At 51.0% G+C, this 23,080-nt stretch overlaps 1 protein-coding gene across 11 annotated transcripts; it reads right to left on the reverse strand.

Annotated features, from left to right (window-relative positions):
• Nucleotides 1-230: 230 nt before the first annotated feature.
• PGAP2 (post-GPI attachment to proteins 2) lies at nucleotides 231-22,730 on the reverse strand. 11 transcript variants are annotated; one of them, XM_028115839.2, is made up of 8 exons: nucleotides 22,666-22,730; nucleotides 13,742-13,762; nucleotides 10,695-10,869; nucleotides 6,626-6,700; nucleotides 2,462-2,714; nucleotides 2,214-2,320; nucleotides 1,477-1,585; nucleotides 231-1,263 (listed from the first exon to the last, which is right to left on the reverse strand). In XM_028115839.2, the coding sequence occupies exons 3-8, from the start codon at nucleotides 10,857-10,859 to the stop codon at nucleotides 1,133-1,135; spliced, it is 840 nt and encodes a 279-aa protein (XP_027971640.1). In that variant the 5' UTR covers nucleotides 10,860-10,869; nucleotides 13,742-13,762; nucleotides 22,666-22,730; the 3' UTR covers nucleotides 231-1,132. The 11 variants fall into 11 exon arrangements, with proteins under 11 accessions (XP_027971640.1, XP_087874089.1, XP_027971637.1 ...); XM_088017963.1 differs by having other exon boundaries at nucleotides 2,226-2,320; nucleotides 6,532-6,700; nucleotides 22,666-22,724; XM_028115836.2 differs by having other exon boundaries at nucleotides 6,532-6,700; nucleotides 22,666-22,724.
• Between the last annotated feature and the right edge of the window lie 350 nt (nucleotides 22,731-23,080).

The raw sequence follows: 23,080 nt of genomic DNA on the forward strand, positions 1-23,080 counted from the left end.
AAGATAACCCAGTTACCCCAGCTACCAAGCCTAGAGCCATTACAGGGATAGCTCAGTCACTCCTACTCACCAAAATTGGGTCTTAGACCACCCGTAGGAGACTCCAGGCCTAAGGTGGGAAGCTGCTTGGAACCATACCCTGCCATGGACTTAGTCCCTCCAACCTGGAGCCTATCCCTCATCTCAGGTCCATGAAACAAAGACAAGCAAGCCTAGCCCAGGCTGTTGGGGGAAAAAAAAAAAAAAAAAAAAATTTTTATTTGAAATAAAATGTACAACCCAAAGAGGTCAGGGCATGGGGCAGTAGGGAGATAAGGGGACACCAGAGAGCCCATTTGGGGGCAGGAATCTGCCCCTGACTCCACCCCACACCTTTGCCACGGAAGAAGAGTCTGTAAGCCAGAGATTGCAGAAGAGAAGGAAAATAGGTGCCGTACCAGTGCTTTTTCTGGAGCACGTCAGCCTTCAGGTACAGAACACCACCTCCACAAGGTGGTGTCAGAACCACTGGCAGAGCCCGTGCAAATCCTACAGCCCTCCTACCCCCCATCACCCACCCAGACACACCGCTAGGGAAGCGTACACACTAAACTGGAGGTGAAGTCAGGGCTAGAACAACTGAGCAAACTTAGCAGGGGACGGTGGCCCTAGGCCTGGGTGTGCGCAGGAGATGATTAGACACATTAGTCAAGCAAATGACCTGACCCGGTGGAGAGAAATGGCTGTGGTTTTCAGGTAGCAGCCACTGTTCAGTGGTCCCCGACCTCAGCAAGAGGCGGCTATGTAAAGGCCAAGAACCGGTGGTGGTTGTGAACCTCAGGACCTTTTTTAGCACCAGATGGTGGAGCTCTACTTCTAGCTCAGCCTCCTGGGGCCTCTCAGATAAAGGGTGATGCTGCTTGAAGGTTCCTCAGCCTTCAAGTGGGGTGAGGGAAAGGAGGAGGCCGCAGGGCTGCCTGAAGCCCTGTCCTGTGCCCTTCCTCCTTTCTTCTGCCCTGCCCCCCTCCCCCCGCCTCCCCCGCCGCTTCAGCAGGGCCCACAGAGGACACGGTGTGGGGAAGGCCAGAGTGCAGGGTCTTGTTTCTAGTTTCTGGGCAGTGGACCGCCTCCTTCCTAGCAGAAGAGAAAGGGTTTAGAATCGCTTTTCCTCAGGCTGGGAGGTAATGAGCAGCTCCTTGTTCCCGAAGTCCCACCAGGCCGTCATGTGGAATGCCATGTTGGTTAGGACAACAGTATACTCCAGGATGGCAAAAATGGTGTACACTGTCGTGAGAACACAAGAACAGAGCATGGTGAGCCTTCTGCCCCCACCCCACCCCCGGGGCCTCTTGCTAAATCACCACCACCATATCTCTACACAGGGAACACAGTGGCAGCAAGCCCCCAAGACCACTGCCATAGTAGCGCACACTACAGAAAACATGACATCTGTCCCATAGCCACTGTGACCACCTATGGATCCCAGCCTGGCCTCACCTCCAGCCTCACAATACATGTTGTGCCGGAAGTAGACAGCCAGCGCCGTGAAGAAGGAGATGAAGTTGATGATGAAAAGCCGCTGTTTCCAGTTGTAGGACTTGCGGTCCTAGGGGATGGGCTATCTGATCACTCTGTAGCCTGTTGGATGTGTGTGGACAGCCTCCCCTCTTGGCCCCAGTTCCTAAGGGCTGTGTCTCTTACCTCCCTTGGTTATGGAAGGGGGCACAGGCAAGGGCAGCAGGAATGATGGGCATGTTCATATCCCTGCATTTGGGAGGATAATGAGGCCAAGGAGCAGTGGTGTCCCTGCCCCTCCCACTTCAGCCAGATGGAATATGAAAGTTACCTGGAGTCACCCACCAACCTGATGCCTCCACATACTGTGGGGAGAAGAAAGGCGTGCGTGCGTGCGTGCGTGTTGGGGGAGGGGCGCTGGAGGTAATACAGACCACAGACCCCTGACACTGTTCCTAACCCACAGCAGCCTGGGTGCTGTCCCTCGTCCTACCCCTACTCGGTGCCTCCATCTCTTCTATTTTCCAATCTCCCATACTGTCCGAACACAGTCCTAGATTCTGACGCATCGATCACCTTCCACTTGTCCCCAAGTCCCAGCCCCAGCCCGGATTCCCATGAGAACTCCGGTTCCCACCTCACCATTACCCAAATCCTGAGGACAGGTGTCCTTGATTTTCCTCTGGGCCGCCTGGAGCCCCACTAGGGGTAGACCGTACCTCCTGACTTACTGTGTGCTTCTTGGTCAGCCGCCAGAGAATGCAGGTGAGGAGCATGTGACTGAGGGATGAGGCGATGAACACAATGAAAGCATTTTCATGGATGGCTGGAGGGAGAGAGGAGGGTTGGGAGCACGCACTGCAGGGAGCATCCAAACCCCTCCGTCTGAAGGTCCGAGGGAGGGAGGGTGTGGGGGCGACCCTCCCCAACCCTTCCCTACTCCTCCTTCCCTCATCTGGGCACCCACTGAAGTCCTCGGAAGAGGAGACGTAGGTGAGCACTAGCAGCGCGAGGTTCTCCACAACGTTGAGGCCAAAGTTGAGGCGGCAAAGCGGGCGGTAGCCAGGACACGGAGATGCGCAGCTGAGGTAGTGGTTCCAGTAGGCGAAGGCCACCAGGAAGCGAGGCGCAGAGTGCAGGCCGATGCAGAAGCGCCACACGTAGCGCTGGGGCACCTCCCCACCGATGGCCGAGCTCACCGAAGGCAGGTAATTGGGCACCTAGAGAGTTGGGACCCGTCTGGTGGCAGGCCTCCACTGGCCCCACCCACCTGGAGAGCCTTCTCTCCCCCTATCAGAATCACCCTGGCTCTCAGAAGGCTCCACTGCAGCCCCTTCCCTTCCAGGAAGTCCTCCTTCATGCACCCCCAGAGCTCTCCTGGGAGACGTCCCCTGCCAGGTCCCAGTCGCCAGCGTGCTTGTTCTCATTCCCCAGGCAGCCTGGCGTGTGTGCAGGGACTTGATGGAACCTATACGTGGCTGCGGAAGCTGGAGACAGATTCAGATGCTCTCTGAGCCCACAGAACAGAGCTGCACCCTCGATAAGGCCTTGTGGGAGGTTCCATGAGCCCAGGACCCTAGACACAGTCTTGAGGACAGACCACCTGAGCTTCCCTGGGACAGTGCTGGATTCCTGGGCAGCCAAGACGTTCTTCTGACTCCTCCCAGCTTCCCTTATTCTTCTGGGTAGATATGCCAAGGTGCTAGAGGGCACTGCGAGATCCTGGGGGTGGGGGCTGGGTCAGAAGGGTACCCCCACCCTGATCATGTGTAAGAAAGTGGGTGCTCTTAACCTGGGATAAGCCTAAGAAAATGACCCCATTCTTGTTCATCTCTACCATTCATCTTTCTCAAAGCCTGGAATTCCTCCTTCCTCAAGGAACTGGAGCACTGTTCTTTAAGGTTGAGGAAGGAGGAGGAGGTCACACACACAGCTGTGAGGACTGGTGTGCTGTCTGCCCGAGAGGGTGAGAGGATGAGGGATGAGTGAACAACAGTGTAGATGCTGCCCAGAGAGCCAGGGCTAGGAGGACGGCCTCTCGAACTCCAGGGCCCAGAGCAGGGCCTCTACCTTTACTGTGCATGCAACTCACCGGGGATTGTGTGCGAATGTAGCCAGTCCGGAGTACGGGAATCTGCATCCCTAAAGGATTCCAGGACTGGAAGCTACCGGTCTGTTGCACACACTTTCTGTGGGCATTTTTTAGACTTTCGACAAGAGCCGGAGCAGGGCCAAAGCCCAGCGACTAGAGCAGGGCCAGTCTTCAGAGACGCAGTTCTGGAAGATCCCTTCCTTACGCTTCATGGGGATGCTGACTGGGTCTCCATCAAGGCTGGGAAGGTAGGCAGTGATGGAGGCAGCTCACAGAGCAGGGATTGGCCTGGGGGATCACCAGCCAGGGGCGTCGAAGCCTTCACAGAAAAGGAGATAGATTTCCCCTCAGCACTATCAGAGGAAGCGATGTGCGGCGCTCTTGGAGAGAGGGCGCTGCTCTCAAGGCAACGGCTTGAGATACCACAGCTTGAGACGAGGCTTAGATGCTCACCCTGAGTGGTCAGTAAAGAGGCAGCATGGAGGGCGCCTGGGTGGCTGGTTAAGCGTCTGCCTTCGGCTCAGGTCATGATCCCAGGGTCCTGGGATCGAGCCCCACATCGGGCTCCCTGCTCTGTGGGAAGCCTGCTTCTCCCTCTCCCACTCCCTCTTCTTGTGTTCCTGCTCTCGCTATGTCTCTCTCTGTCAAATAAATAAATAAAATCTTAAAAAAAAAGAAAGCTTTTTCCTCTTTAAAAAAAAAAAAAAAGAGGCAGCATGGAGGCTTTGGAGCCACACAAACCCAGGTCTGCATCCCATCTCTGCCTTTATTAGCTGAGTGGCCTTGAGCTGGTCACTTCACCTCTCAGAGCTTCAATTTCCTCGTTGGCAAAATAGGGATACTACCACCTACCTCGCAGGATGATTGCGAATATTAAATATAACGTATGCAGAGCGTCTGCAGCGTTTGGCACACAATGGCTACGGTGATGGCTTTCACAAGACCAACTTCCATGAAAAGCCTACAACTAGCTGGTGAGCTATGTGGTTCTTGAACATGGGAAGACTGCATATGAGCGAGAGGTGAGAATCATATCTTCGCCAGAGACTTCTGACACCTCCAAGCCTCCTAACTGTTCTGCCACTCTGAGTTAGGTCCCCTAAGTAAGGTTAGTAAGGGTGTTGCCTCCACTTCCTAGAATATTCATTCTGAAAACTCCCGCCCCAACCCCAGCTACTTTTAGGGGAGCAGAACCAGCATGAGTTTGTTTGTTTGTTTGTTTTTTCCAGCATGAGCTTTTAAAGCTTGGCTGGGAGAGCCCAGAGCCCTAACTGATGCTGGGAAACAGGTAAAGTGTAGAGATGGCAAAGAGCTGGGGGGACGCCTCAGGAAGAGGGAGATTTAGGGCCCTGTGGCTACTCGTGCCATCCTCGTAAGCTCCTCGCAGATTAGGGGTGGAGGTAGGATGCTTAGACCAGGCATTTTCTATTATCTCTCTCCCCCGCCCAAATGCGTGCACGCGCACACACACACACGCACACGTGCATGATCAGGTATAGATATTCACATATGTCCCCCCATCCCAAGCACACAAGTTCCCCACTCACCAACTATGCCAGCAACATCAGGAGCTTATCAGAGACCAGGTACCCAGTTCACCCCAAGTCTCCCCATGAGCTCAGAGCTAAGGGTACTGAGATGGGAACATAACCCCTTTTCCCCAAGAACAGAAACCCTCCACTGGCATGGAAGATGTGGCTCAGTGGATCTGTGGCAGGGCAGTAGACCAGAAATTCACATGGTATAAAGGGTGAGGGTCCAAAAAATTTCCTACCATAGCACCTCGGATTTCACCATTAGAGATTCATTCCTTTGATAAAATCCCCCAAAGTTATGGATGACTTTTCTGTCTACTGCCCTCATCCTTTGCCAAATGGACACAACCTCTCATCCCTATCAATTCAACCTGCTGCCCTTCTCTGGACTCCATCCCTACCTCTCTATCTCATAGTCCCTATTTTAGCTCTGGTCTCCCCAGTAGCATGAACTACTACACTAGCCTCCTCACTGACCTCCCTATTCTTGCCCCCTGCCCTTACAACGGTTTTCTACTCAGGAGCCAGAATGGTCTTCTAAAGCATTAATCTGATCATGTCCCTTTCCTGCCTCAAATCGTTCCAAAGCTCACCACTGCCCTCTGGATAAAATCAAAAGCTGTCAGCCTGGCATTCACAAAATCCTTCTTTACCCACATAGCTGCAATGCCCCCTGCTTCAGGAAGGAAGTCTTCCCCAACATCCAGGCTAGATTAAGTGCTTCCTCTGGGCTCCGTGACCCCTGTGCTCCCCTTTATCACAGTGCCTCCCGTCTCACTCGGCCTGACCGTCTGTGTCTAGGACTGTCTCCTGTAGGATGAGCGGCTAAGGGTAAGTGCATGTTCAGTTCCATGCCCCTGACCCAGAACCTCTACCCCTGGGCCCTCAGAAAGGCCTGGTGGACTGCTCATGGAGGCAGGTTTCTAGCTAGCAGAGCCCTGAGTGGACACAGTTGTGGGGCCCGAGGCTGCCAGAGGGAGAAACCAAACTAGAAGATTCCAGGGCAGGGCTGGGGGCGGGGGGTGTCCTCTCAGGCCAGGCCCCTAGTCTGGACTAAAACCACCTATGACTTCTGGCTCCTGGCCTCATCTAACTCCCCAGTCCTGGCTTCCTTCCCAGTCTGGTCTTTCTTCAGCCTCCTCCTCCCTCTCATGGCCTCTCTTGCCTACTGCCCCCCCTCCCCTCCCCTCTCTCCTCCGTTCCCTGGCACTCTCTGTAATCTTCTACTCTCACTGAGTCTCTCCCCACGAATTCCCCCAACTCCGACTTGCCCCCCACCATCCCTTCATCCCTTTCCCCTCTCTCTGACCCTCCGCCTTCTCTCCTACTCTCTGATTCCACTCTTAAGTCCATCTCTGCACCTGGCCCCGACCTGGCCCCGACCCAGGTGCGGGGGAGTGTGGCACTCACCCCACAGTCAGTGGCCACCGTGTACTCAAAGTGGAACACCAGGGACCAGATGACGCAGAAGAAGAAGCCGAACATGGGGAAAGTGATGACCCACCAGATCATGGCCGTGAAGCGGAGCCGGAACACAGTCCCGTCCGGGTCCAAGGGCTGTGAGGCCGCAGAGAACATCCTGTAGGGAGGGGTGCCCAAGCAGGGCGAGGGACACGACTTGGGGCCTGGTGGGGCACGTGGGCCTCGGGGAGTGAGGCCTTTTCCGGAGCTGGCTCCTCTGGGTAGAGGGGAAGAGCCAGAGTAGAAAGAACATAAGGGGAAAAGGAAAGCGGTGCAAAAGATTAGGAGGTGCAGAGAGAGATGGGGCAGGGGCAGCCGAGTCAGGCAGGGGCAGCTCTTAGGAATGCCTTTGGCACAATGGTCCTGTAGGTCCACCTCTTGACGAGTCTGGAGAATAGAGGCTCCCCGTGGCCTGAACATGGGGAGTTCTGATGGGCCACCTCATTCTCAAGACTCTCATACCCACTCGGAAGGGTCAGAGGTAGAAAGGTTGCTATTTCTGTTCCACAGAAGGGGAGAACTATGCCAGGATCAAACATTCAAACTAAGGTCTCAGCCACCTGATAGCCTAAAGCTCCCAAGTCAAGGTTTTCTTCAGGCCAAATAACCTAAATAAAGGACCCTTGGCTCAGACTCAGCCCTCCCACTGACCCTGTCTGACCACATTCCTGCTCTTCACCCAAGTTCAACTAGGAACAGTGGGGGTGCCCAGAACATTTCACTGGGGCCACAGGCTGCCAACAGGCCCACCCCCCAGGCTCAGAATGATCCAAGCCTCAGGCCAGCAGTACTGTCATCTCAAGATACCAAGGTCCCTGCAGAGGCCCAGACCTCCATCTCCTTCCTCTCTGAAAAGACCATGTCACCCAATCCAAAGGTTATGGGAATCGGAGGGTCACAGGAATCTCCTCCCCTCACCTTGAGCCTGTCTGCTGGGCCAGACCCAGACCAAGGGAACTGACTTTCTTCCACTCTCTTCTCCCTCTAGACAGAGAACTCCCTCCTCCCACCTCCCACTGCCCCAACCGCCATGACTTGCAAGCTGGGTTCCCTTTTGGGGGACAGACAGAAATGCTTTGTATTAAAAGGCCTAGGAACCAAACCTCCCTTGGGACACATACCTCCCTCCATTAAGGGAACCCCAGTCCACTAATCCAGCTCAGCATCAGGGAAATGGGGAAGGGGGCTCGCACTGGGCAACACTCACACTGGGTGCTGACAGATGGATCCGGGGCTTGGGTTGAGGGCTCTAGCGAGAATGAGACTATTCTAAGACAGGAGGGTCCCACCCCTAGCTTGCCAGGGCCTGCCCTCCCGCCCACAGAGCCCAGTTCTCCACGCCTGCCCAAGCACACAGCCCTCCCAGGACCAACAAGGCCATATCATAAACCCTGGAACACTCTGCAAAGATAAGAGTGATAGTGGCTAAGGTCAGCCTAGGGTAGCTTCCTTGCTAGGGATGGGTGTGGGGACATTTCTGAGGGCTGTGTCCTGGGACACAGGCGGGTTTCTGGGAAGGGAAAGGGAGAAAGCAGAATAGGATTTCACCCCTTTTTGTTGGAGCCAGAGTAGGTCTGTTGGGCCTCACTGGAGAGCTGGCTAATCTTAAGACAATAGATTCAGGATCCAAAAGAGATCTAGACGGGCCTGAATATGCGGTTATCAGTGTCCAGCCTGCTGTGCACGAACAGCTAACATCAGCTTGAGATGCCCTAACAGGGGCCTAACAGCCAGGAATGGGAATGTAATGGTACTGCCTTTGCCTCTACTGCCCGGGCCGTTTGAAGTCCTATGCCCACATCAGGGCCTTGTAAGGAGAGAACAGCGACCAACTGGAACAAGTCTAGGGGCGCATGTCCTGTGAGGGTTGCCCGAAAGAACTGGAGCTATGCTACCCAATAAGGGTAAACTCAGGGACCCCCCCCCCCACCAATTACTGCCGTCCCATCTCTGTAGGACTGGCTGGATGCCAGGAGGAGAAAGTAGCTCTCAGGCTCCCAAAGCAGAGCCAGTGCAAAAGCAGAGATTCACCAGAAAGAGAATGTATGCTCACTACAAGGAAGAGCTTGCTAATTGTTAGTTACTAGGCCTCCTTGGAATAGGCTGCCTGGAGGGGAAGCTCCCCATCACTGGGGATGTGCAAGCAAAGGCAAAGTCATCTAATGATAGATGCAGTAGACTAAGGTTACTTCTTTTATTCCTAGGATTGGCCATTCCTGGAATACTCTAGGTGAGAAATTCAGAGCAGACATCCCACCTGGACTGCCCCTAGGAGGCTCCAACATGGTCATCCCAGGGAGCGGGGACAAAAATCACCCCCTGGGTCACTAAGCTCAGTCCTGCCCTAGAGTGGCCAGGTACCTGTGCCACTATGCCTAGCTCCCTAACTTAGTATGCCAAGAATGGGGTATAGGTACGTCAGGTGTGCCGAGTTATTGATCCCATTAGCCTTCAGAAGCCAGCCATGAGGGGCGGAGCAAACAGCCTACTCCATTTAACTCCATATGCCATACAAATATTAAAATTTTCTGTATGGATTACATGGTACGAGGTATTCTTTTTCCCAGGGCATTGGGCTGGTGGGGGGGGGTCCTGTTTATTTTTCAACAAATTCTTTCTGATTCAGATGTAGTGCCCACCTTGAAGGAGCTCCAGGTCTGGTGGGGAACAGAGACACAAACACGATGTGATAGAACTGTAGGAAAGATAAAACAGGGAACTCCCAGAGGAGGGAGTGATTAAGTTGGCCCCCAAGGAGGCTAGGGAAGGCTTTTCAAAGGAGGAGTCACTTGAGAAGGGTTTTGCAGGATACAGAGGAGTTGACCAGGGTGAGAGAAACATCTGAAGCATTATCTAAGGTGAAAACGAGCTCAGAAAAGGCCATTGGTTGGACCCTTTCTGATCCCCCACAGATCACCTGGTCACCCCCCTTTCCTTCCAGTTCTGTTCTTTCTTATAGCTCCCAGCCCTGGGTCTCATCACACTGGCTGCCCAGAGCTCAAGGCCGACATCTATCCGTTGACAAATCAAGGAGAGGGAAAACTTCAAGTCAAATGAACAAAGGAAGCAGGCCCCACTCCATACTGCCAGCCAGACCCCAGTCCTAGTCATAGCCCTATTTCTGGAGCAGATGCTCTTTATAGGGAGGCAGGAAGCTGAGCTGAGTGGGAGCCTTCAGAGCTCTCTCTGACGCTACTCCAACGGTCCATGTCCAGGCCCTGCCTCTTCTCCACCTCCAGCCCCTAAGCTCTTCCTCTCCTGCCCTGCCTTCCAACCTGACAAACTCCTTTTCCTCCTCTTCCTTCTGCTCCTCACCCTTCACATTTCCCAAACCACCTTCCTATTCTTCCTCTACCTGGAGCTCTACACTGGCCCTGAGAAGGAGGATGGGAATTATCAACCCCATTTTAGACATGGGGAAGCTGAGGCTCAGTCTCTGTGTCTCAGGTAATACAGAGTCAGTGGATGAGCGTGGAGGGTAAGAGAGGTCAGCACAGGCCTCACTCTCTTTACTCTGATATACTACAGAGAAAATGCACGTCTTTCCTCCTGGCCCAGCACGCCATACCCAGTCTGGAGGGTGCATGGCTGCCTATGGGAACGTAGCCCATACACACATATGGAACACACACACACACATCATCAGGCCCCCATCCAGACCTGCACAGACACAGTCTCGCCCACACACACATACAGTCGTGTCCCTATACACAAGTACACATAATCACATTCCCACAGAGACTGGCACAGCCCACAGTGCCACACTAAGAGGCTCCAGCACCTTCGAGCTCAGGCCTGTTCCCTCTCCATCCCTCACAAAAACCTGGGGCTCCTGAATCCGCCCCGCTATGAAGTAAGGATTGGGTTCTGGGTCCTAGGGCTGCCCAACTTCAGTGACTGCAGGCCCTAGTGACCTCCACAGAAAGTGGCAGAAGGCTAATTCCTGAGACCCCAATTTGCAGGCACCTTAACCCCCAGCAGCCCAAACTGTTTGATGGACCTCACGGGAGGGCTCACTAATCCTGTAACAATAGAATCAGGATCCAAAAGAGATCCAAATGGGCCTGAGGATGAGATATCGTTCCCCGACCCCGCCCCTGTGCAAGCCCTACCCCACAGTGTGTGGCCGTAGTCTCCTTGAAGTGGAAGAGCAGGGACCAGAAGATGCAGAAGAGGAAGGCGACAAGTGGACAGCAGACCGTGGCCAGGGCCACCAGGGTGAAGCGGAGCCGGACCAGGGTCCCATCCCGGTCCAGCGGCAGTGGGACCTGGTACATCTTGTCAGACCTGGGGATGAAGTAATGTGCTGTCAAGACCCAAGGCAGCAAGGTCGGGCCTCAGTGGCAGAGCCAGCCCTTGTGCTCAGTCCTCAGCTTAGCTGTGCTATGGGGTGAAGGGTCTAAGAAGAAAGCCATCTAGCCCCTAAGTTTGGACAGCTCACGCCCTGAAGAAGACTGAGAATCCCAAGAGAATAGTCATCCTCAATTTCAGAGTAAAGACAACAAACCCAATCTGTGCTAAAACGAAGCTTGAACAGATTGGGAGAACTTCTTCTCCCTTATAGCTGGCTTTACAATAACAGCTGGTTTAACTGGTCTCTCTTGTTTCAGGAACCAACCCTAAAACTTCTCCGTGGACAGAATGGCCCATCTCCTCCCACCGGCCTTTGAACCTCCAGGCTTCAGGGCCTCCCATCAGCTTTCCCTGCTTCACCCACTGGCCCAGGGCTTTCTGTACCTTCAGTCCCTTCCCAGGCTCTGTGTGCCTGCACCCTAGCGCACAGCAGCAAGGACTCCATGGAAGCCAATAGAGCCCGGAGCCCCTGCTCGACCCCGCCTGCTGCCTCACGTGCTCTGAGGGTGAAAGGCTTTGCAGAATCAGGCCTAGTGCTAGCCTGGGCTTGCTGTTTGCTGGAAAGAGCTGCCTTGTCAGCTTCTGGAGGCTTCCCAGTACCCATAGGGCCTGTCCATCCCCCTCCAGGGATGAAGTAAAGGCTCCTGAGGATTGTGACTCCCCCTTCAGATGAGGATAGGAAGGTCAGCAACTATAATAACCAAGTACACACCAACAATCCCAAGCTCCCTCAGTGCACCGAAGGTGAAATTGAGGCCAAGAGAGGAGGAGGACCTGCTCAGGGTCACACGACAACTTGAAGGAAGAGCCAGCAGTGGGGAGATGTGGGGCCCACAGGGTCACAAACTACAACCCCAGCCTTCTTTGACTCCTTCCTCTCTGGGCCAGCAGTCTAGGCAGAAAGGTCAGGTTAGGTCAGATTAGGAGGGGAGAGAGAAGGGGTGCCTGTCCATAAGAGAAAGAAAGGCAAATCAAATCCTATATAGATGAGTCAGGGAGCCCTGTCCCCACTGCAAAGACAGAGAAACCAAGATGCAGAGAGAGAAAGGTCCTTCCTCAAAGCCTGATGCTGAGCCTGACGGACAGCCATCCTTGGAACTTAGGCTTCTTGTGGCCAAACTAGGGCTGGCTCCAGATTCATAAAGAACCTGCCCTTCTGGGCTCAAAGGTCTTGCCAGATCAAGCCCCAACTCTTCCTGGGCCCGGCCTCAGGAAGCACCTCCTGGCATTCCAGAACCAGGTGAATAAGCCTCTGTGTTTTCCATCTTCCCCCACCTGCCTCTCTGCCAGGCCCAATTAGGGCTGCCTGCTCCAGTGGCCCAAGCTCCTTTCTCTCTTCAAGGGCCAGGGATCTCCCAGGGGAGTTGGAAGCGGCCCTGGTGACAGCCAAATCAAACACGTTTCTTGGAACATCCCCAAATGGACTGTAATCCCCAGAGGCCCCAGAAGGGGAGCAACTTCCCCACCCAGTCCGAACCCTGATTCTGTGCTTATAGCATCACCAGCCCCCTCCCGGAAGCCAGCGGCTCTAGATCCCTCAGGAACCACTGGGATGCCCAAACTGAAGACCAGATCCTCCGGGAATGAACAGGCACTGCCCAAGGCAGGGGGTGGGTAAAGAGGCTGGAGGAATGGTCTCTTCCACAGCTTGGAGGTATGCCTGGCTTCTCTTTTAGCTGTGTGACCTTGGACAAGCCATCTAACCACTCTGGGCCTTTTCCCACAGCTGTGCAACATGAAGACCATGTGGTTTAGATTACTAATAAGGCCATTCCAACATGGCCATTTTACTCCTCTGGGCCTCAGGACAGGGAGCTCACTACCTGAAGGGCAGCTGTTGAGTCCCAGTCAGCTCTTAACTTCTTCACAGGGACTACTCGGCTGGCTACCACTTTCTCAGGAGTACCCCTACCTAATCTCCAAAGGTCCCAGAGATCTTCTCAGCCTCCAGCACCTTCTGAGTCTGAGGCACCCTGAACAGCACTTGATACACTTGATATACAGTGTTTCTTGTAACCCTGACTATAATTCTATGAGGTAGGCCCTATAGCCTGTGTATTTCCATTTTACAGCAGAGGAAACTGAGGCTGAGGGAGGTTTAAAAGACGTGCCCAAGGTCACAGGCTAATAATTGGCAGTGGTGGGATTTGGAATTACTTTATGGGGTTCCAGGGCTCCCCCATACCTCCAACCCCGGCACCTAAAGAGAAATCCCAACCAGGAGTCCCTGTGAAGTGAAGCGAGAGCTCAACCAATGCACACCTAGCCACTCTATGGGGGAGCAGGGAGTGGGGGAAGGGTTAGTTCAGAAGTCGGCACAGCAGAAGATCCTGGGCAGGCACCAGCACCGCCAGAACGTGGGGCTGGGCCTTGAGGAGACAGGACCGCGTGGCGGAGCTCCCCCAAGTGGGGCTGCCCGGCAGTCCGGCACACCCATCCCCATACTCACCCAGGATGTGGCGGCGAGGAGGCCGCGCTAGCGCAGACCGGGCGCTGGGGGAACCCGAGGGGAGCCCAGGCCCAGCCCCCGGGCAAGCGGCGGGGGGGTGGGGGGGAGAGGGCGGGCGGGAGCGGGAACGGCGGGGGCGGGGCCAGCGCGCTTGGGGAGGAAACTGCGCCCAGATCCTCCGTTGGCCCCTCCCCCTCCCCCACCTCTGCGGACCTAGACCCTTGATCCGGCCTCCCCTGGTGCCATGTCTCTCCAGCTCTCTTAGTCGGCCCCACTAATTCCCGCTGCGTGGGGGCAGCCGGAAGAGCCCCGGACCCCTGGGTTTGACACGTTGGATAAGCCACCTTGTCACCTTACCTCTCAGCTGTGTTCCATCACCTGTTGGAAGAACATAAAATTAATTCAACAGGGCCCCGAATTCCCTCATTTCCTAACCTCAGTCCCTCCTGCCCACGCCCCCATTCTAGCCGAATTATCAGCCTCGCCCTTCTGAAACATTACAACAGTTTTGCCCCAGCCTCAGCGCCCGTCCCCCTAACTTTGCTCCCCAGAGCCGATTCGCGCAAAGGGAAGAGAACCTTTTGGGTAGAGAGATCAGTGAGGCCCACCCCAAAAGCTCTGGGCCAGAGCTGTTCCCGCCTTTGATCAGGAGAGGGCGCCCTGTCCTGTCCGATATAACAGAGCAAGGATCTCCTCCACCCCACTTTTCCACTCACCCCGGGTCTCTCTCCGCCCAGAGAGGGCTGATCCCCAGGAACCCGACGAGGGCTCTTGGGGTTGTCAGGGCACCTGCAGGGGGTGAAGGGCCTCTGAGCTAGACATGGTCACCATCACATTTTCCTATTTAAATCCCCACGGTAATAATTAGCATATTTTGAGCACCCTCTGTCTTTCAGGGACTTTTTTTACTTTTTATGCATTATCCCATTTAATCCTCATAAAAACCCCATGAGGTACGGGCGCCTGGGTGGTTCATTCGTTAAGTATTTGCCTTCGGCTTAGGTCATGATTCCAGGGTCCTGCGATGGAGCCCCACATCGAGCCCCGCATGGCCTCCCTGCTCCCTAGGAAGCCTGCTTCTCCCTCTCCCACTCCCCCGGCTTGTGTTCCCTCTCTCGCTGTGTCTCTCTCTGTCAAATAAATAAATAAAATCTTAAAAAAAAACCCCATGAGGTAGATACTATTAATATCCCCACTTTACCAATGGAAAACAGAAAAGGTATGTTACCTATTCACACAGTTCTAAATGTCAGAACCAGGATCGGGGTCTGACACCTGAGGCCATTCTCTTAATCCCTATACAGTTGACCCTGGAACAACAGGAGTTTGAACAGCACAGGTCCACCTTATATGTGGATTTTTTTTTTTTTGGTACAGCACAGTATTGTAAATGTATTTTCTTTTCCCTATGACTTTTTTTATAAAGTGTAATTCCATTTTTTTATTTTATTATTTATTCATGAGAGACAGAGGGAGAGAGAGAGAGAGAGAAACAGAGGGAGAAGCAGGCTCCCAAGGAGGGGGGAGCCCGATGCGGGACTCGATCCCAGGACCCCGGGATCGTGACCTGAGCCGACGGCAGACGCCCAACCATCTGAGCCACCCAGGCACCCTCCTTATGACTTTCTTTAAAATATATATATATATATATATTTCAAAGTAGGCTCCACACATGGGGCGCCTGGGTGGCTCAGTCATTAAGCGTCTGCCTTCGGCTCAGGTCATGATCCCAAGGGTCCTGGGATCAAGCCCCGCATCAGGCTCCCTGCACCTCAGGAAAGCCTGCTTCTCCCTCTCCCACTCCCTCTGCTTGTGTTCCCTCTCTCGCTGTGTCTCTCTCTGTCAAATAAATAAATAAAATCTTAAAAAAAAATAAATAAAATAAAGTAGGCTCCATATGCAACATGGGGCTCAAACTCAAGGCCCCAAGATCAAGAGCCACATGCTCTACTGACTGCACCAGCTAGGCACCCTCTCTTCCTTATGATTTTTTTTTTAACTCTCTTTTTTAAATTTTATTATGTTATGTAAATCACCATACATCATTAGTTTTTGATGTAGTGTTCCATGATTCATTGTTTGCGTATAACACCCAGTGCTCCATTCAGTATGTGCCCTTCTTTATGATTTTCTTAGTAACATGTTCTTTTCTCTAGCTTACTTTATTGTAAGAATACAGCATATGAAACATATACAAAATATGTGTTAATCGACAGTTTGTTATCAGTAAGGCTTCGGTCAACAGTAGGCTATTTGTAGTCAAGTTCTGGAGGAGTCAAAAGTTATACATGGATTTTTGACTGTGCCAGGGTTCAGCACTCCTCACCCCTGTGTTGTTCAAGAGTCAACTATATAGGCGCGCCTGGGTGGCTGAGTCGGTTGGGCATCCGCCTTCGGCCCAGGTCGTGGTCTCGGGGTCCTGGGATCTGGCCTGCATCAGGCTCTCTGCTCAGCGGGGAGTCTGCCTCTCCCTCTCTCTCTCTCTCTCAAATAAATGAATAAAATCTTAAAAAAAAGGAGTCAACTTATAATGTTAACCCCACAAGGTAGCTATAATCACCACCGTGGGGATACAGATTTGATGAACTTACCAGAGCTCTTTTTCATGCATTCACTCTTCTTCATTCACTCAGCTTAGGCCCTCTCTGTGGCTGGCCCTAGCTGGGCAATGGTGGGGACCCAGAGATATCTCACTCCTGGGGGCTCCAAGTCTGGAGGGGCAATGTCTTTTTTTTTTTTTTTAGATTTTACTTATTTACTTGTGGGGCGGGGAGCACAAGCAGGGGGAGCAGCACGCAGAGGGAGAAGCAGGCTCCCCGCTGAACAAGGAGCCCGATGAGGGACCCTGGGATCATGACCTGAGCCAAAGGCAGACGCTTAAACGCTTGAGCCACCAGGCGTCCCTGGAGGGGCGATGCCTTATTCTAAAAACTTCTTTTGTCAACCTTGAACTCACCTTCACCCTGTCCTGTAAGGCTCCAGGACAAATGAACAATTAGTAAAACTTTACTGAAAGAACCACCTCTTTTTAGTTTCATTAACTAGATGTAGGTTTCCTACCTTAGGGTTTCGTGTCATCCCTTTTTGTCTAGCTCCAACCCACAGATGCCTGCTCCTGGCCTTTATTCTGTCTTGACACCTGGTCTGTTCCTTTGGCTCTAAATACCATTCCCTGAGGCTGGGTCCCTTCTCTCTGCCGCCAGACTACCCCCAAACCTGAAACTCGAGGTGCATTAATCTTGCCTTTAATTCTTTGGTGACTGGGGCAATTCACCATACAGTCCTGAATCTCGGTTTCTTCACCTGTAAGATGGTTTTAGGAATATCCACAGCACAGGGTTGCTGTGAGAATTAAATGAAGTAAAAGAGCAGTGTGCCAGGCCTGCAGAAGATACTCACTACATCATGGCTCTTAGGACCCGATGTGGAAGCTACAGCCTGAACTCTCCTGACTGAGCCTTTTCCGAACCGTGTGACCACAGCTGTCACTGACCCGCTCTGAATCCATTTATTCCACTGCCAGTTCAAAAGTCTATCACCTACCTTGATTTATGTGAGGAAAAGTAGAAGAGAAGAATGAGTTCTTACTATGTGCCAGGAACTTTCTGTACACTTTCTTTTTTTTTTTTTAATTTTATTTATTTATTCATGAAAGACAGAGAGAGAGAGGCAGAGGGAGTACCAGGCTCCCAAGGAGCAGGGAGCCCGACGCGGGACTCGATCCCAGGACCCTGAGATCATGACCTGAGCCGAAGGCAGACGCTTAACCATCTGAGCCACCCAGGCGCCCTTCTGTACACTTTCTAATTTGATCCTCTTAATAATCCGCTGAGGTAAATTTGATGGAATCTATTGTACCGATAAAGAAGTTGAACAAGCATCTAAGCCTCCAGTCTCGCCTTCATTCAGCGGGCACTCAGTGTTTGCCTAATGGGCATTTGCCCATTGTCCGAGTAGGGGCTGCTGCTGTTGAAGCCTTCTAGTGTCTCCTGTCCTCCTGGTTGGTTTGCCTGGGGCCTGGACATACCCCAAAGAGGCCTGTGCTGAAACGGCACCACAACTTTCCAGCTCTGGCCACATCACTGCTCCACTCCCCCTGTCCACACACACATACCAGATAACCCAAAGCTGACCAACCATTTATTTACAGGGATGTTCCAGCCCCCAGTAGCACAGGGACAGTGTAGAGGTGGGAAGTGGAAGAGAAGTGAATGTGGGATGCAGTTGTCAAGGAAAGCTCCCTGTGGATCTCCTTCACTGGCCTCCTTGCCCTTCTAGCTCTTCATCATCCTCCACTTACAGCCACATAGGCTCTTGAAACGCAGATCTGAGCATGTGCCTCCCTTGCTGCAAACTTTAGTAACTCCCTACAGCTTTTAGGATCAAGAGCAAATTCCTTAGTGTGGTATTCAACTGTCCTTCATAATCTGGTCATCCTCTACTCTAGCAAACAAATATCTTACATTCTAGCTACACTCACTTCTTCCATGAGCTTTGCTCAACTTCCTCCTCTCTCCCTAGGCACCATGATTTGCCCATCTCCCCACTCCACAGGAAGCTTTAGAAGTCCATCACACCTTTATTAGCACTGACCGCAATGTAGTGAAATCATTTGTTATGTGTCTGTTTCCCCCACCTTCCTGGGAGCTCATTTAAGGATGGAATTCTCACCCATTTCATTTATTTCTGAATCTCTCAGCTTGGGCCAGGGACAGACACAGTAGGAGCCCAGAAAATATTTATTGGGTTGATTTACTTGAACTGGGTTTTGAAGGATGGGCAGGATTTAGATATATCAAGAAGAGATTTACAAACTGTAAGAAAAGTCTTTGAGGAAAGATTGTTGTTGTAGGGGGTAGAGGCAGAGTAGCATGGCTGGGGGTAGGTAAGTAAAGAGGGAGGGACACAGTGCTCAAGACATCCAGTTTCAGGCCAAAATCTGCCCCTGCCTCCTGGGCAGCCGCAGGAAAGTCTTCCAAGGTTGAAGTGGAATTGTTCTGTGTTCTTTCTAGAGATCTTTCTCACTGTAGAGACATCTTTCTTGGATGGCTTCAAACTACCCACCCCAGGCTCACCCATCTTGCCCTAGGCCCATTCTGCCTCAAATTGTAATAAATCTTCACCTCATTCTGTTCTTCATTGTTCAACTTTCTTTGGATCAACTTTCTAGGATGAAGTCCCAGTTTTTACCTCTGGATATACTGAGCTCTTTCCTGGTCCTACATCTTTGTTCTTTCTGTTCATCTGGCCTGGGATACTTCTTTTTCTCCATCTCAGCAAACTGTACTCTGCCTATAAAGGTATTAATTAGCGTCACACTTAGGAATGCATGTGGTAACTTCTAGAGAGATGACAAAATAATATAAGAAGAGGATTTAATTTCTAAACTGGTACAGGAGGAAAAACGAAATAATCCAAAGAATGTTAAGAAAGCAGAGATTTAAATGGAAAATAAGCAATTGGAAAGATGGTTAACATCATTGGTCTTTAGGGAAATGTTTATGAAAACCACAATGAGATGTCACTTCATAGCCCCTCGGATAGCTATAATAATAATAATGAAAGGAAAATAGCAAGTGTTGGCAAGGACATGGAGAAATTGGAACCCTCATCTACTATTAGCGGGAATGTAAAAGAGTGCAGCCACTTTGGGAAACAGTCTGGCAGTTCCTCAAAAAGTTAAACATAGAGTTACCATAGGACCCCAAAAGTCCACTCCTAGGTATAAACACGAGAGAATTGAAAACATACGTCCACACAAGAACTCATACACAAGTGTCCATAATAGTATGATTCATAGTAGCCACAAGGGAGAAATTCAAATGTCATCCAACTTTTGGATGTATAAATGAAATGTGGCTTATGCATAAAATGGAATGTTATTCTACCATAAAATGGAATGAAGTTCCAATAAGTGCTACAACATGAATGAACCTTGAAAACATTATGTTAAGTGAAAGAAGTCAGGCACAAAGGCCACATGTTGTATGATTCCATTTATAGGAGATGTCCAGATAGGCAAATTCATTGAGACAGAAAGTAGAATAGTGGTTGCCAGGGACTGGGGGAAGGGAGAGATGTGGAATGACTGCTAATGGTCTGGGGTTTCTTTTTTGGGCTTATGAAAATCTTCTGGAATCAGATAGTAGTGATAGTTGCCAAACTTTGTGAATATAGTTGACCCTTGAACAATACAGGTGTTAGGGGTGCTAACCCCCCAAAGTCCAAAATCCAAGTATAACTTTTGACTCCCCAAAACCTTAACTACTAAGAGCCTACTGTTGACCAGAAGCCTTAACACATATTTTGTATGTCATATGTATTATATACTGTAGTCTTACAGTAAAATAAACTGGAGAAAAGAATACATTACTAAGAAAATCATAAAGGAGAGAAAATACATTTACAGTACTGTACTGTATTTATTGAAAAAAAATTCTCTTATAAGTGGACCTACCCAATTATATGCTATTTATAAATATCATTATTCCTTATCAAGTTGTAGGAAAAGAAGAAGGAAATCAACATTTACTGGGTGCTTACTATGTGTCAAACATGCGCACAGTCCTTTGCAAATTCCCTTATTTGACCTTTACAACAACCTTACAACATGGGAATTTTGGTGCCCATTTTATAGACAAGAAAGCTGGGTCACAGAACAGTTCAATAATTTGTGCAGGGTCTAAAAAGTAGTGAGACTGGTACTTGAACTTAGCTGTTTGACTCCAATTCTGCCACTCTTTCCAATGTACCACATAAGAAATCTAGACCATCATTCTGAAAGGAAGTCTCTTGCCCTTCCTTGATTCTGTGGTCCATAAGGGTCCTGTCTCCTCCCTGAGCACCAATGCTTCAAAGCTGCATAGGGTGAGTTCTCAGAGTATGTTTGTGAGAGACTGTGGGTTCCTAGGACAGACTTGCCTTTGCTTTGTCTCTCTTGGCCAAAGCAGAGTGTTGAGCTGTGGACCTCTCTGGGCTTCTGATGCCCAGGAGAGGGCCTGGCTCAGCAAGCTTTTGTGAGCATGCACCAAACTCCTTTTCTTTAGAGGGGAAGAAGGAAGATGATGATAATCAAAGGGGTTCAGGGGTGCCTGGGTGGCTCAGTTGGTTAAGCAACTGCCTTTGGCTCAGGTCATGATCCCAGGGTTCTGGGATTGAGCCCCACATTGGGCTCCCTGCTCCTTGGGGAGCCTGCTTCTCCCTTTCCCTCTGCCTGCCGCTCCCCCTCTTGTGCTCTCTCTCTCTGTCAAATAAATAAAATGTTAAAAAACAACAACAACAACACAAAGGGGTGTTATGTGAATTGGGCAGAGGAAGAGTATGTGGTCCACAAAGTCCTTCCTAGGACAGAGAACCTAATGAGAAGTCCTCCTATGTAGAAATCACCAGAGTTATAGGAAATTTCTCCCTGTGGCACCCCTCATCCAATGTCTCTCCCTCCAGTCTTCCCACAAGTACGCATTATTTAAGGATCCCAGCTCCTATATACCTGCTAGTACTTTGGACTGAATGTATTTACTTATTCATTCATAACAAACTTCTGAGCCCAATTTCTGTGTCAGAATCAATGTCAGAATATTAAGAATGGGAACTCCTTGGTATTTTATTTATTTATTTAATTTTTATTTTTGAGAGTGTCCACGCATGCGCGTGAGTGGGGGGGGAGGAGGGGCAGAGGGAGAGAGAGAATGTTAAGCAGGTTGTATGCTCAGTGTGGAGGCCGATTCAGGACTTGATCTCAAGACACTGAGATCATGACCTGAGCTGAAATCAAGAGTCAGATGTTTAACTGACTGAGCCACCCAGGTGCCCCAGGAATTCCTTGACATTTTTAAAGAATGGGAAAAATTATCATTTATAGAGGGCTCACTGTATACTGGGTACCATACTAGATGCTTTATCTCGTTTAATTCTCTCAACAACCCTAAAATTACAGTTGTTACCCTCCTTTTACAGACAAGGAAACTGAATTCAGGTGTTAAGAAATTTGCCCAAGTTCACACAGCTAATAAATGGTTGGGCTCAGATTTAAACCCAGGGTTCACTGACTCAAAAGTCTCAACTTGTACTATTATTCTACTTAAGACAATAATTCACTCATTCATGGGTCAAACATTTAATGTGGACCTATACTGTTTGCCTGGCGTTAGGGACACCAGAATAAATAAGTAGTGGAGAGGCTTAATCATAGTTGGGTTTCAGGACTGGAGGGTGAGAAATCAAAGTTTCAGTAGGGCAGTGAGGAAGCTACAGTAAACTATCCAGGGAGAGCTAATGACTTTCTAATGTAGAACACAGGCAAGTGGAGGAAAGGAAGGGATGTTTGGACGCAGAAGCGGGGGGAAAGTGGCTGGAGTCAGACGTTTAAACTAGCTTTACTATTTGACCATCCATATATTTATTTTTTTTTTCCTTTGAGCATCTACTGAGCACCTACAATGTACCAGATTTCTCCTATCCATTATCTTATTTCATCTTTACAACCATTCCACTTCTTGACAAATTAGTCAATTATTTCTAATCCCTTGCTACCGTCCAACACTCAGAGGGATTTAAATTCATCTACTTTGGGGCAGAGCCCATTTCAGTTTTGTACTGATGTTCCAGGAGAAGGTGGTGGTGGAGAGGTAGCCTGAATAGGTTTTGCTTTCTGAGCACAGTCCCTGCTATTCTGTGTGGGACCCTCAGTCACTATGTCTATTTTCTAGAATATGCTCAACCTTCCCGCCCTGTAATATCAAGTGGGGGAGGGGGAAGAAACCCAAATGAGTAAGATGCAGCTCTGACCTCTAAGAGCCTGGGCACAGAAGACAGAAAAGTAAATAACAGGATACAAAGTGACAAGGCTGTAACAGAAGCCTGCCCAAGCATTAGCCCAACTCTCTCAGAGAGATCCGGTAATGTATCCCAGAGAAGGTGGGAAATATTTGAACCTGGCCTTTAAGAATAAATAGGAGTTCCTAAAGTGCAGGTGGTTAAGAAGTTGCAAGAATCCTCATTTGTAACATAGCCTACGCTGAGCCATTTCCTTAGGGCATGCTTATAGCGTCTATCCTAGGGATTCAGAGAGGGAAAGGTTGTGATGGGGCCGGCATGGGTTGGGAAACCAGGAGGCCAGGTTTTGGGGCCTCAGAGCAGCTGCAGGCAAGCTACTCAGAGAGACCTCCCAGGAGGGCCCTCCAGCTCCGCACGTGGTCTGGCCAGGAAGTGCGGGCAGGACTACGGGGAAGCCTTCCCATCACCGCCCGCGGACTGGGGCTAGGAAAGGGTAGAATAGTTACCATGCCATCCTGGAGCCTCCCTTCTGATTGGCCCGAGTTTCAGCAGCCCGACTGTCTCGGCTCCAAGGCAGGGGGCGGAGCCTGGGTATAGCGTCACCACCTTTCTCCCACACCCCGCCCAGTGCACCCCAACGCAGCCACTCACAAGCCCACTTCTAGGGGGCCCTGTATGACATCACGACCCTCCCCCAGCCAATCGCGGCAGAGAGGGGCGAGACTCCATGTCCCTCCCACCGCCCCACCCCTTTCCTCTCCGTAACTCCATATGTCCCTCCTCTTCCCCCTCTCCCCTTCTCCCAAAGACCGCCCTCACGTTCGGTTTCAAAAGATTCGTTGCCCAATGAATAACAGGGCGGGCTTAGAGTGGCGGAGGCGTCTGCCAATGCGCAGACAGCGAGGGCGGAGCGCCCGGAGC

The sequence above is a fragment of the Eumetopias jubatus genome, unplaced genomic scaffold, assembly GCF_037043125.1.
Source record: "Eumetopias jubatus isolate StellerSeaLion01/CBP00866 unplaced genomic scaffold, mEumJub1_p1.0 scaffold_13, whole genome shotgun sequence".
Classification (NCBI taxonomy): domain Eukaryota; kingdom Metazoa; phylum Chordata; class Mammalia; order Carnivora; family Otariidae; genus Eumetopias; species Eumetopias jubatus.